The sequence below is a fragment of the Dasypus novemcinctus genome, chromosome 1 (assembly GCF_030445035.2).
Source record: "Dasypus novemcinctus isolate mDasNov1 chromosome 1, mDasNov1.1.hap2, whole genome shotgun sequence".
NCBI classification, from domain to species: domain Eukaryota; kingdom Metazoa; phylum Chordata; class Mammalia; order Cingulata; family Dasypodidae; genus Dasypus; species Dasypus novemcinctus.
In genome coordinates this window covers 5,389,654-5,404,641 of record NC_080673.1, presented here as the reverse complement: position 1 = coordinate 5,404,641, position 14,988 = coordinate 5,389,654, and the positions used below count along the sequence as shown (strand labels likewise).

The following is a 14,988-nucleotide window of genomic DNA, read 5'->3' as shown; positions in this document are numbered from 1 at the left end:
GGGTCCTCTTGAAATATCATCTGACCTAGATCAGCAAATTCAGGAAGCAGACACCCGAAATCACAGTGGGGTTTCAGCTCGCTAGGCCAGCCTTTTTAAGGCACATAGCGCTTGGAAATGAAACACTCAGTCACCTTACATGAGTAGGATATTCAAGGATCTGGCGGTTTCAGGGCTTCTGTGAACATCTTTCCAACTCTGAGGCCCTAGACTTTTAGACATTTGGAACCCTGTGGATGTTTAGGTGGGGAGTGAGTGGAGGTAAAGAAGAGAGCACTTTTGAGAGGTTTGGCAGCTCTGAGTATTGCAAGGGGTGGATACAGAGAGAGCCAGAGCAAAATTCTAATGGTGAAACAGGTGGAGAATGGAACCTTCGGTAGACAAATGTGCTTTTGGTAATGTGAGTTTGCATTTGTCTTGATTTTTATTGTTTGAAATAACTGCTGAGAAATAAACATTATATGACACTTTAAAAGAGTAGTCTTCAAATTAATTTGTTTTTCTGCTTTATAAAATGAAGAGAAAAGGTAACTAATGAGCGCTTAGAATGACAACCAACCACCTTTTTTTTGGTTTTAAGTTGAGTTGGGGCTACTTAATCACTGTAATTGCTGTATACTTTCCTTCCTGGGATCTTTATTTTTTCATCTTGCCAATTTCATTTGTTTTTTCCCTGTGTTGGATTCTCTATTTTATGGATCCCATGGCTTCTAGTTTCTTAGTTCACTTTCTTGTTCTGGTAGAGTTGCCTTAGAAAGAGGGCATAGGAGATAAATTTGTTATAGCTTCGCATCTCTGAAAATAGCATTATTCTGTTATCATACCTGATTGATAGTTCAGCTGGGGATATAATTCCAGCTTGGAAATAATTTGCAATGCTGACTTAGAGCTTCCAGTATTGTGCTTGATAAGTCTGATTTTTTTTTTTTCTGGGGCGTGGTTCCTCTCTGGAAGCTTTTAGGCTCTTCTTTCTGCCCCCGTATTTTAAAATACCACAGTATTTTGCTGTGATGTAGGTCTTTTTTTTGACCATTGTGTTTGGTGGGCCATATATATCAAGGAACCTTTATCATTCACATCTGGGAATTTTCTTGAATTAGTTTTTGACAATATCTTTCCTTTCATGTTTGCTTTGTTCGTGCTCCTGCTAGTCAGATATGAGACCTCTTAGACTATTCTTCCGATTTTCCCATTTTTCATCCCTCCCTCCCTCCTAGTGAAGTTGTGTGTTTATAGGAAAATCATGCATAAAATACACAGTGCCCCCCTATTATTGTACTGTTGTAACAATAGTCCATGGTTTAACTTAGGGTTTACTGTTTGTGTTATGCAGTTGCCTGGATCTTTAAAAATTTTTATTCTTTTTTTAAAACATTTATTTTATTTATTTCTCCCCCCACGTGCATTCCCCCTGTTCCCCCTGTTGTCTGCTGTCTAGTACATTCGCTGTGTGCTCTTCTGTGTCTGCTTGTCTTCTCATTAGGCGGCTCCGGTAACTGATCCGGGGACCTTCCAGAGTGGGAGAGAGGTGATTACTCTCTTGTGCCTCCTCAACTCCCTGTTCTACTACATCTTATTTTCTCTCCTCTGTGTCTCTTGTTGCGTCATCTTGCTGCAGCAGGTCTCTGCATCGGCCAGCATTCCTGCGCAGGGCAGCTTTCCCATGCAGGGCAGCACTCCTAAGCAGGTGGCATTCTTGCATGGGCCGGCACTCCGCGTGGGCCAGCCTGCCCTCACCAGGAAGCCCTGGACATCGAACCCTGGACCTCCTCTATGGTATACAGGAGCCCAATTGGTTGAGCCACATCCGTTTCCCTAAAATTTTTTTTAATCATATTTTTTGAAGATAAATAGATCACAAAAAATGTTACATTAAAAAATATAAGAAAAAAGCAAAAAATATATAAAAAATAAATATATGTAAGAGGTTCCCACATATCCCACACCGTGCCCCGCCCCCCCATCAACAAGCTCCTTCATCTTTGCGGCACATCCATTGCATTTGGTAAATACATCTTGGAGCACTGCTGCACTGCATGGATTATAATTTACATTGTAGTTTATACTTTGTCCCCAGGACATTCAATGGGTTGTGGCAGGATATATAATGTCCAGCATCTGTCCCTGCAATATCATTTAGGACAACTCCAAGTCCTGAAAATGCCCCCTCATCACATCTCTTCTTCCCTCTCCCCACCCTCAGCAACTACCGTGGCCACTGTCTCCACATCAATGCTACAGAATGGCAGTAAGTCCACTCTAATCCATATTATTCCTCCATCCTGTGGACCCTGGGATGGCGATGTCCACTCCACCTCTGAGTTGAGAGGGGGCTTAGATTCCACATGGTTGATAGATGGTATTCTTCAGCTTGGAGTTGTAGACACTCTCGGTTCCCTGCTGTGGTATTGACCGTCTTTGCCTCCCTCTTAGCTGACCTGGGTAAGTCGAGCGAACCGGAGCGTAGGTGTTGCAACTGCTGAAGCTTAGGTCCCAGCTGGCACGTGGCCTGTCCAGAGATTCAGGTCTCCGGGGTATACGCCAACCCCAGCTCCAACCACAGGTTCAGTAAAAGGGATAGAAGAGGCATGTGTAGAAGGGTCACATCTGAGTCCAACTCCATCACACTCAGGAGCAGAACTTCCAACTTGGGACCAACTGACAAGGCACTGAACTCCAAAGCCAGCTGCCATGACCGTAGAACCTGTGTGTCTCCGTAGCCCTCAGGAACACAAATGACAACTGAGGGAGTACTGAGTTCCTAGCCAGGGAGCTCTGCCACATTTCCTAATGGAACAGCAACAATCCTCCAATTGCAAGGGCAAAGACCAGTGAAGAAGGATGGTCCAATGATGAGCCCTTGATACTAATTACTGTGCTCTGAGCCTGTGTGCCTCAAATGTGAACTAGGCTAGAGCTGCAGGGTGCCTAGGAGTTACCTCCTGAGAGCCTCCAAGGTGCTCACATGTGGCCACATCCTAAAATTTTTATTCTAATATCATATGTACAACCTAAAGTGTCCCCTTTTAACCACATTCAACATATAACTCAGTGGTGTTACATTCACAGCTTATACTACCATCATCACCATCCTTTCCCCAAACTTTTCTGTTGTCCCAAAGAGAAAGTCTGGACATATTAAGCCTTAACTCCGTTTTTTGATAGTAACCTGTCTTGTTATAGCTCTCTGAAGATACTAACTCATTAAGTGTGTTCCTCTGTTCCTTGCAGTTCTGTTTCCTTTTTTTCTCTGTGTTTTGGTTTTTGCTTTTGTTTTGGAGGCCTCGTGTTCCCAGCTTTTGCATTAGAGGCATCTCTAATACTAACCGTCCACTCCTTCTGGGCACACGGGAAGATCAAGCTCTCTGCCTCCATGTGACTTGTTTGGCCAGTAGAAAGTGAGCAGAAGTGATTTCCGTATCCCCTGCCGTGGAGGTTGATGCTGTGTGGAGGTGGAGGTGGCACAGTCACCCAAGCTGCAGTGTGGGATGCTGAGCTGCACTGTGGAGGCCAGATTCCTGCAGAGTCATCCAGATCCACCTTGGGCTTGGTCGAGGGGGAAATAAATGTTGCCTTCGGTCACTGAGACATTGGTATTGTTTTTCATTGTGGTGTCACGTCCTGTCCTGATAAGCTTTCAGTCATATGTAAAATGAGGCATAAGTTGTTTGAAAGCTCTGTAGGAGTTTTTTTGGGCATCGTCATTTAGTGATGTGGCTTAACCTTTCTGTTAGGGCACTTCCAGATGTTAATGTCGCTAGATCTTTTCTCTTGGGCTTGTGAGTTTTCCCAGGAAAAACTCTTAAGTCAGTCTCCCGAGTGGCAGATACAAGCCCAGTCACCAGGATTCTCACACTGAGCAAGAAACAGGGGTTTTGGAGGCGCACTCTTCAGTATGGAGACTTTCCCGTAATCTTCCTGCTTTCGAGAATGCATCTATGCCAGCTTTTAGATGTTCATGTGTACATGGTTGGGAGGACAGGAAACCGGTACCTGAACACTCTGTCTGGGCTTCTGAATTTGAGAGGACTCTGAATGTGGGGGCTCTGTCTCAGCTGAGGAGATAGGCCCAGCCTGGCAGGGAGCCATGGAGTGGACATAGGGTAGCAACATGTGTTTGAACGAAGGGGCAAGCTCAGAGGGCCATTTCTGGAGAAATGTAGTAGGTAAATACATGTAATAAATCTGTGTGTGCGGGGAGTTCCTTAATGGGGAATATTATAAAGTAATTTTAATGGTTTGTTTTTCTACTAATCTGAAACCACCAAGCAATGCTTTGCACATTCAGTTCATTAGCATTTTATGTAACGAAAAAGCAGCACTTATCTTTGCAGTGATGAACTGTATTTAGAGCCTTTCCCAGCCCACCCCACTTTACTTTGCCCACTTTGCCAGCATTCAGCCTCGTGACCTTTGTTTGCCTCAAACTAAATTTGAATCTAAGCTCAAAGGGCATGCATTTTGTTTATGACTAAGGGCTGGTCTCTGAAGTTTGTATAGTTATCAGACACTCCTTACATTCCTTATTTCTAATTGTTAGTGCTTTGGAGGACATGGTGCTATGTTGGAGACAAAGAGAGACTCCAGAACACAAAGAAATACCACTAAAGAAAGTTCTCATGTAAGTTATAAAAATTCAATCATATGCCTAACTAGTAAAACAAATGCTAGGTGTGGAATTGATTTGTAGCCTGTTAGTTCCGTTCCTTATGCTGCTTAGGGAATAATTCTTAATTTTATGACATTTTATTCTTTCTCAGTTCTCGAAATTCCAATCCTTGAGTGTTTAAAAAAAAAAAAAAAAATCTGTGATTCTTTCAGTTTGTGTGTTAGTTGTACCCAGAGCCAGGATGAGGTGTTTTCCAAAGAAAAGCCTAAAATCCCATGAGTGGACTTAGTGTCTGTTTGATGGTGGTCCTGCGTGCAGGTCTGTAGCCACAGGAAATAGACGTTCAGTGAACACAGGTTGGTGGAGCCCCTGGCCCTGTCCTAGGCACCTGAAGACCACGATGGTGGCCAAGACAAGTGGTGGGGAGATGGGAAGAAAAGCCTGCATCAGTAAACAAGATAAATTCAGGCATGATAATGCTGAGAAGGAAATAAATCGTGTGACGTAATGGATCTCGGCGGCTTCCACTACGAACATTTCCTACTTGCTCATCTTACGTGGTGGACGCTGTGACCCAGCAGCGGTGGCTCTTCCTCACGTGCCTTCTCTTGGCAGGGCTTGGATTGTAGCAGTTGCCCTGTGTAGGAGTGCTGTTTCTGTGGCAAAGCCAAACTCGGAGTTGCTCTTCAAGCTTCTGCCCAGAGAGGAGTGATCCACCTCCACTCACTCCCATGGTCGTGCCCAAGAGTGGAGTGGAGATGTGAACTCTTCTTACAGTGAGAAACCACAAGGCTCGTATCATAGCACATGGTGGGAGGGATAATCCCCCTCCTGGGAAAGGAGCAAATAGCTGGAAACAATAATACAGTCTACCCAGGTGGTAGACCCGGCTCTCCTAAGGGGGTGATTTTTGAGGTGACTCATGATGTCCTGGTGCCATCCATGGGGCTGGGAGCCATGGCCTGGGGACTGATGCCCTGGGGAAGTTGGGCTGGCTTTGGGTGCCCTACGGAGAGCGTGGCTGCGTGAGGGTGCGGGAGAGCCTTTTGAGTGGACCAGGGTTGATGGTTGTAGGGCCTTGTAAGGACTGATGAGGAGTCTGGATTTAAGTGCAAAGTGAGACCAGTGGAGGGCTTTAAACAGGAAATGCCACACTCCAGTGTACGTTGTTGCCTTTTAAATTTTTAAAATAAATATTTTATTGTATACCTTTAACACTCGAAGGGAGAAAATGATTTCAAAACGTGATCTTTGAATTCAATATTCTTTGTAATTATACTCAGCTTTTTTTTAATCTCTAGAAATGTACCAAGACGTCTAGTCAATTAAAAGTAAAACAAGTAAAATAATTGCATGAACTATAAATCTCAGGGATGAGGCTGTGCATGATCAGTTAAATTATTTTCTAAAAATGTGTGTTTAAAAAGCAGTTCAAATTTGTCTTGGTAAACTATGCACGTCACAAAAGAGTTAAATTAGATTCTGCTGTTAATAACCTGAAATTATAACCTTTGTACAGTTAATAGAAAGCAGTTTAGTACACAGAAATTGGAGAAGAAAATTGTAGGACCCATGGTCAGAAGCTTTAAATGTGTTATAATCCTTCGGTATACACGAAAGTTCAAGTAAGGCTAAATATGAAGAATGTTTCCTCTTCTTAATGAAGACATTATATATAAAATATTTGAGTAGACATTCTATAGAAACTGGTTGTAGTGAGGACTTATAACTAAGCTTAAAACGCCTTAACTAATGTTACAAAAAATTCAGAGGAATACTTATGAAGGCAAGCATAAGTATTCTGCACACTGATAAACAATCATCTTTAAAACACTAGGCATGCTTTCCAGCACTCGGCTTCTCTCTGAGATGAGAAGCTGCAGGTGCGCTGCTGACTCACTGGCGTACCCTCTCCGAGCAATCTGGAAGCGGGCGTGGCTCACGGCGGGGGTGTTTGGTAGGTGCTCCATGGTAGTTCACCTCTGGAAGGCCTGTGTGAAGCTGAGAGTCTCTGCCCCACTTCGGTCCCCTGGAAAATCACTGACAATCAGATGTGTGTCAATTATGAAAAGAGACCTTATAGCCTCAGGAAATTTGTCTAGCTAAATCTGGCAAGAATTCAATGTTCCTATGACCCAAACCACCATACCTTGTTGGAACGTTTATCCAGGCAAGATTGACAAAGTTGGCATCCACTGAAATAACACCAGTTCACATGAAATTATCGAATTCATTTGCTCTGCCTCTGAATGTGACTGTAGGATATAAAGAAGTGAAAACCAGAGGATAAAAGGGAAGCAGCAGGCACTTCCCCAGAAGTCTTCAGGACTTAACTCTCCGTTGCTAACAGCTGTGCTCTGAGCCTCTGAACGAGGCGGCCTGCTGCTTGACAGCCAGAGCTCAGCGTGGTGGAGCCCAGCTCGCCCTCCAGGAGCAGCAGGCCCAGGGCTGCAGAGCCCCAGACTCCCCGAAGCAAGCAGCTGTGCCCCTAAGTCACCCTCCGGAGGGGCTGCCGTCTTTCATGCACTCGTGCAGCTGAGGAGCGGGCATACACTTCCTCTGGTTAACTTTGTAAACTTGTGCCCGAACAGAATGCTTGTCAGTGTCGTACTCCTTCAAGGCTCTTCAGTACAGTGTTGTTTTAAGCACAGTCTAAATGTCCATCAGTGCTGTACTGTACTAGCATGGCTAAATAAATTGTGGTCTAAACTCACTCCAAAAATGGAGTTTGCAGCGTTAAAGGTCTTTTAAATTATATTTTTGAGTGGAAAAAGCAAACTGCAGGATGACAGGCACAGTATTTTATTTATGTTAAAGCATACCCCACATTTTCTAGGCTTTATGTAGGAAAAGATCTGGAAAGACAGGCACTGCCCAGGTAATAAGGGATGCTTTTGAGGGTAAAAGCTAGAGGATGACCAGACCGAGGACGAGCCTGGGGTGGGGGTGGGGGGACTTGAGAACCCAAGCAGGGGCAGAGATGACACGAGCTATGTGCGAAGGAGTGATCTGGTTCTGCCACCCAGGTGTGCCCCTTGAGTGAACCGTTTAAATCCTTGAGCAGCAGAGGCCTCCGTGACCCTCGCCGCAGGCCGAGGCCCTGCCCAGCTGAGCTTCTCCGGCATTCCAGCTGCCTGGCTGTCCTTCCCTAGAACACTGAGCTCCTCAGGCACGGACTAAATCCTTTTCTTGTTACATCCCAGCCATGAGCACAAGCAGAGTCTGAAACAGGAAGGTGGGATGCATGTTTTATGAAGGAGTTAAAGCTGTAACGGGAATAAGAATATCCCCTTCAAAGGATTTTTGTTAGATTAAGCGAGATAACATAGGACATCACCTTGCATAATTTCTGGCACATAATAGACAATCAATAAAATTAGCTTCCTTTCATAGTATTTCATTAGTATTTCATAGAATGATATTCAAAATATTGGGTACCCTTAAGCGATTCATACCTAAAATCCACTCATAGAAGGAAGCAGAGAATATTGGGGTGAGGATAGATTGGAGCCTTGAGAAATTGCCCAGTCTGATTGTAAAAGTATTCTAGGGAGAAGTTGATTCTCCCCATTATGACCTATTCTAATACCTTCATTTTCTGGAAATTATTCTGTCTTAGCCGATTCCATTCAAGAATTTAAGATGATTTGCTTGAAGACACAGAACTAACCTTGTTACTGTCTCTGAAAGTGGTTTTGCATAATTTCTCTTTAAAGCCATTTTCTTCTTGTAGCCTGTGTTCATTATTTCCCATTATTGTCCCTCTCTTTTTGTTCCTTTGAGTTGCTACTTTTCTGTGACTAGAGTGGCGATAGAAACAGGAAGAATTGTTTTGAAGGGAATAATCAACACTATTATAAATTATTTTTCAGAACTATGGAAAGATTTCTGGTATTTTACCCTCTTTAAAATTCAAATTGTGAACCACGTCTTTACTTCTTCCTGTTATTTTAGAGCAATTCAGTAATGTTTGTGTGGGCAGACTCTAGTAATCATGGACAGTGACAAAATGAACTGCTTGGAGTTAGCTAAACAATGAGAACAACGGATGTGATAGAGTAAAAATAACTGTTAATATCTTTAGCGTTCATGCTGAACTGTACAGTTGGGAAGCTCTGAATTGTGTCGAGTTTTATTAACCTGAAAATTTTTTTCAGATGTTTTTTATTTCATACAATTAGTACAACCTCAGTTTTTCTGAATTTGTGCCTGCATACATACACAGTATGTACCATTATGAAGAATAAATACATAAATGTCATCTCATGTCATAGAACAAGTATCCTTGATTTGACAGTAAATACTAATCAAATGATTGTGTAAAAGAATAATATAATGCCACTGAGTAGGGGAAATAGGCAAAATTCAAATTCTGTATGTAAATTTCTGTACAGTGCTGCAGTAAATTACCAGATTCTTCACATTAGGCATGGTGCAAAGGAAGACTTTTTGAAGCAGAGTACTCTCTGGAATTTAGCATAAAAACTCTTTAATGCCAGGAACCATCAAAAAACACACTCCATCTATTGTTACTTCCTTCATATCAAAAGGAAGAATTGAACAAATTCAGAGATTCCTTATGCACAAAGAGAAAGAAACCTTAGAAGCTAATCAACATTTTTGTTTGCTGTTCTTGTCCTAATTAATATTGTTTCTAATTTTGGAATGTATCTGTTATTTCTTTTTGTTTTGTGTTACTTCTTAATATATTATAGACAGATTTTCCCTTTATCAGGGTAACAGAATAAGTAGTTTCTTAGTTTTATTTGTGTGGTACTTGAGAATATTATTCTATTTATGTTTTTTGTAATTTGTATAAGAATGAATTCCTAACATTTTGAAATTTATAAATATGTGTTCTGTAGATTTACTTACTGAAAGAGTATAGAGAAAAGATGTGTTTGTCCAGATACGTGAAATAATAAAGTACTAAATTGATTTCCGAAGGAATGCTGTAAAGAAATTTTTAGCATACCCTTCTCAGGAATGGAAACTTTTGCGTTTTTAACTGAGTTCACAATTGTGTATATATATATATGGTGAGAGATGTATTTAAAGATAAATATATGTATTTATTAGTATAATGGCTATTAATAAAATGTTATCATCGAACAATTAATGGGAAAAATGGATTATTTCCTAATATAGTCAAGTTACCATAATGTGTAATCATAGCACATATTCTGAAGCTTTTATAACTTGTCCTAATTGTAAGAGTACATATATATTTTTAAAAAAACTCTTGCTTAAGCATGTAGATTTGGTGCCAGGGTGAATACCTGTCCAGTATCTTTCTTTCTTTTGTAACTTAAACTTACTTTCTTCTGGTCTCCTTCTTCTTAATTTCTTTAGGATGCATGTGGCTTTTATAACACTGATAAAGGAGTAAGGGAAAGAGAATCCTCAAACAGAATATGCAGGGTAACCTGCGCAGGGCCTTTATCTAATCAGCTTTATTGAGGTTGTCAAAGAGCTCTTTCTCAGAGTGTTTAGACAAGGCCACTTCCTGTGGCAGGGGTGTTTTGGATATGGTATCTAATTCCTTTGTCAAAAGAAAAAAATCAGTTTTCACGTGCAGTTTATGATATAGGATGGAGTTTGAGAACAATTCTAAGAGCACAGATTTTTGAGTCATACTGAATTCAAATTCAGGTTGCTTAACATGCATAACATTCATTTCACTCATCTAACATGCATTGAAACTTCGCATCTGTCAGACATTATACTGTTTAATTCTCATTTAAACTTCACAGCACCCCACCCCTTTTTAATGGATTAGGAATCGGGCTTTTAAGGCTAATAACTTGCCTAGGTCATACAGTAAGTAAGTGGCAGAGCAAGGGTCTCTTTTGATGCCAAATTTTAATATCTTAGCCTCTGAGCCAGTGGTTCCCAAACTTTAATGGATAGCAGAATCACTCGGAGAGTTTATTTAAACGTAAATTGCTGGACCTTAGAGTTTCTGATTTTGTAGACCTAGACTAGGGCCCCAGAATTTGCCTTTCTAGGTGTTTCCCAGGTGCTGCTGCTGGTCCTGGAGACCGTACTTGGAGGACTACCACGTTGTGGGCTGCTCTGCCCTACTGCTTCTTCATTTGCAGGGCTTGTGTTACTAATAGCTGACATCTGTTGAGTGCTCTCCATGCCCTACACACTGTTCTATGTTAATGCCTTTTTATGCTCTCATTAATCTTAGGAGGTAGTTAGAATGGAGGAAGAGGGTGCGGGCTGGGGCAGGTGATGGCTCCTTAAAAGAGAAGGAAACTGAGTGTGTTAGTCAGCCAAAGGGGTGCTGATGCAAAGTATCAGGAATCCGTTGGCTTTTATAAAAGGTATTTGTTTGGGGTAACAGCTTACAGTTACAGGGCCCTAAAGAATCCCACCCAAGGTTGGTTTCTCATCAAAATCTGTTACCTCGTGTTGAAGCAAGATGGCAGGTGGTCTCTGCCTGGTCTTTTGGGCCTTAGCTCTCAGTTGCTCTGTTCTCTTTGGCTGCAACTATCAGGTAAATGGCTCAACTCTCCCTAGGGCCACAGGGTCAAAGTTCTCTCCTCTTTTGTGGCCTGACCAAGTTCTCTCCTCTGGCATCTGTGGAGCTCTTTCTCTTATCTCATATGTCTTCTTCTGTGTCTTCTTGAGTGAGTGCCCGATTATGTCAGCCCTCCCAGGGGGCGGGACTTAATTGGAGTTACACCCTTCTGACATGGTCGAATCAAAGCCCTAATCTTAACATATTTTAATCAAAGACATCTCATCTGAACCTAATACAATCAAAGGGCATCACACCCAGAGGAACAGACCAGTTTACAAGCGTGATCTCTTTTTTCTAATTCATAAATAATCTCAAACTGCCATACTAAGGTAGAGAGAGGCCCAGTAAAGCAGTCTTCTTTGAGCCAGAAGTGGAGCTGGTGGTTGTCCTCGTTGTTAATTCTGTCAGCCGGCTGTGTTCCTGGGCCAGTATCCCCAGGGCCCTCTCCAGCAGCAGAGTTCTTGCTAATGGGAAGGCTGAGAGAGGAGGAGACCGAGCATTCCTTTCATCTGTGGGTGTCTTAGAACCTTGGGCACCCTTCTTTTCATAGCTTTCTCCCAGGGTTCTGAAGTGTGTAGGTGATAGTTATTCTGATGAATGATGTGATTCTGGAAGTAACCAGTATTTCAGTTGAGTAATGAGATCTTTGATGATCATTAGCATGGATGAAAGGGGTTTCAGTAGAGTTTGTATGTAAGAGCTACACTGGTGATGCCAGTGCATTAAATTAGAAGATATGTTGACTGACAGGTCCCCTACATGAGTGTTATGTGTAAGACACTTACAAAACAAGATATTTTTGTCATCCTCCATGGAGACCTCACTGTGGACCTGACAATTGAGTGTTTAGTTAATTTATATAAAAGTATCCAAATCTGAAATTAGTGTAGCCTGATATACTTCTTGTCTTAGATCTCCCACAATGATGATTTCCATGATGCCAATAATTGAAGTCTGGCACAGTTTAAAAAAATTTTTTTTATGGGATATCTACTTAACAGCCGAGCCAGAGCTAGGTCCCAGGTGTCCTAACTTTTATTTGGAGCTCTCCCAGGTTTAAGATGGCTTAATTTATTAATTGTGTAGATCTGTCCCCCAGTCTTAAGCAGTGAACTTTTAAGAAGGAATTATGACTGTTAATACTTTTTTGACTATTCCCCTCTGTATTCTGTCTCCCTACCCCCTCTTTTTTAAGATTTTGAACTATATTGTGCAAATCCTAAAAACAATCAAGGACAAAAAAGAAAAACAGCCTAGGCACTTCTGGTTAGGATGCTGAATTTTGACATATATGGTTTGATGGAAAGAATCACTGGTGTATTTATTCTGATTTTTTATAGGTTAACGAAGCCCTTGTCATTTGCTGATTGTGTTGGGGATGAGCTGCCGTGGGGATGGGAAGCAGGGTTTGACCCTCAGATTGGTGTCTACTATATCGATCACATCAACAGTAAGTTTTTCTTTTGGTGAAAGTAAACACATCAGAAAAGTAATTCCAAAAAAACTACATTGTCATACAAAAGGGTAAACAGTTTACAAAGTGAGTTTCCTTATTTTAAGCTCCACGTCCTCATGACTGACCTTGAACTGATGACCTTGAACTGAAATGCGCAGTTTGGCACTGGGGGCACGAGTGTCGAGCTGGGCTCCTGGGGCAGACAGGGGGAAGGGCGTTTGGTCTGCCGGTCTGCCTGCAGTGAGCGAGCGCGCTTCCTCGGTGCAGGCACGGGCTTCAGGGAGCCGCTTCTTGGGAGTCAGGGGCCTAGGGCTCCCCTTTCCCACGAGCACTGCACCTGCACATTGGAACTCCTCCTCGCCTGTGTTCAGAGGAAGGGCATTGACTCAGCATGGCCTAAGGCACAGCTGTGTGTGTTTTGGGGAAGGGGGGGAATGAGGTGTTAGCATGTACCAGCACCTCTGGAAGACATAGTTGTAGCTGTTCAAGAGACCTACACTGTTCACTCTATTCTCCTTTTCCTTGTCCTTGTCCTCGTCCTCCTCCCCCTTCCTCTGCCTCTCCCTCTTCCTCTCCTCCTCCTCCTTTCCTTCTCTCCCTGCCTTCGTTGTTTGCGCTTGCTCTCTGCTCCTTGTGTGCTCTGAGTCTGCTTGTCTTCTTTTTCAGTAGGCATCAGGATTTGAACCTTCAATGTGGGAGGGAGGTGCCTCATCACTTGAGACACATCCACTTCCCTTTTCTTATTTTTGTTTCTTGATTTCTTTATGGTAGGGAAAAACCTCTCAATAGCTTTAAAATCTATCATACCACTGACATGATAAACTAGATCAGGAGATTATGGCCAGGAATAACTTTTTTAAACACATCCTTGAAGTATTTTATGTATATTTCTGTGTGTGTATGTGTGTGTGGTTGTACGTACGTAGCTCTCTATCCGTCCCTTTAAAAAATTTAGTTAAATGGTAGCATACAGTTCTCAGTTACTCATTTTGCTTATTTCACTTAATAATTATTTCATTTTCATAGATTTGGAGGAATACATAATTGATTTATTCTCCATTGTCTTATTTCCCTTAGGTCTATTTGTATATTAAAAATTGTTATATAATCAAGCACTCTTTAATATCTTTAGGAATAATATCACTATAGAAAAACATTTTATTTGATACTTATTTATTCGTTATAGCTTGCAACTGCCCTTCTGTGATACATGATAGATATTTTTGAGGGGCCAAAAAGCCTAGATTAATAGCAGTGATTTCTTAGAAAACCAGAATATTGAATATGTAAAATATGTTCACATCAGATATCTAGTTTGTGAAAATATCCTTGCATTGATTCCCTATCAGTGTCTTTCTTGCTGTTTGCAAATGTTCATTTCCTTGGATAATTGGGAAGGGTTTCGGAAATGACTGAGCTGCACCCCTCATGCTTGGAATCTGGTGATAGCTAGGTTAGGTGAGAAGGCTTTCTGCCTCCAACTGATTGGGTGTAAGGCTCCAGTAGAAGTGAGGTCACGATGAAAGGCTTTATTCATTATGACTCATAAAATGCTCACCCCAACCCACTGGCGGACAAGGAGCCAGAGAAGATGACTAGTAAGAAGCATGACATGATGAACGTTCCTGATACCTCTGCCGGCACGCAGGCAGCATTGCAAATCACCACGAACTATGGCGAAACAGAATCGAGGGCTGTGAAATAGTCTAAATCTCAGAGGGAACTGAGGGGGTGGTGTTGAAAGGAGCAGGCACTCGGAAGGTTTAAGTCATTTTCAATAAATGCGTAGCAGTAGTGCCCCATTCTTCTCTCCTATTTGCTGTCTTTATCATTTTTCCCTACTTTTAAAAATTCACCTTTCCCAGTGATTCTTTTGTCTTAGTGTATAAACATCAACAACTCTCAAAATGAAACCAAAATAAGCCAAAACTACCAAAAGAAAAAGCACACAAATAATAGCAAACACACACACTCAAAACCATCTTTGAACCCAAATCAGTGTCCAGCTGTGGTCCTCTCTTTTCCCTTTCACAGTGAAACTTACTGAAAGCTATAGTCTGCAGGAATTTCACTTCCTCCATTGTTTTCTATTATTCCATAGAAATCGTTCTTGCCAAGGCCACCCAGCACTCCACAAATTATCCAGTTCAGATAACACCTGACCGCGTTGTCTTCCTTGATCTGAGGAGTCGCTGGTTGCTCCCAGTCCTTTTGTTTGCTGGTTTGGATTTCAGGGCACCATCTACTGGAGTTTTCCCCGCATACCTGCTCCTGCCAGTTGTCTTCTGTGAGTCCTTCTTCACGTGGACATGGAATTCAGATTTCTGTGGTAGTCTTCTGATCCCCTTGGGCAATGGCTTCAGTTGTTTCCTTGAGGTTGGTGGCTGTCAA

General features: G+C 42.1%; 1 protein-coding gene across 2 annotated transcripts in view; it reads left to right on the top strand.

Annotated features, from left to right (window-relative positions):
- Positions 1-14,988, top strand: part of WWC2 (WW and C2 domain containing 2) — a 246,619-nt gene that overhangs the window by 96,608 nt on the left and 135,023 nt on the right. The window contains exons 1-2 of one of the 2 annotated variants that reach the window (XM_058304363.2): positions 4,510-4,621; positions 12,482-12,591. In XM_058304363.2, coding sequence (XP_058160346.2) covers positions 4,554-4,621; positions 12,482-12,591 — 178 coding nt within the window. In that variant the 5' untranslated portion in view covers positions 4,510-4,553. Of the gene's footprint in view, positions 1-4,509; positions 4,622-12,481; positions 12,592-14,988 lie in introns of those variants that run through there. The other variant, XM_058304421.2, reaches the window with a different exon arrangement.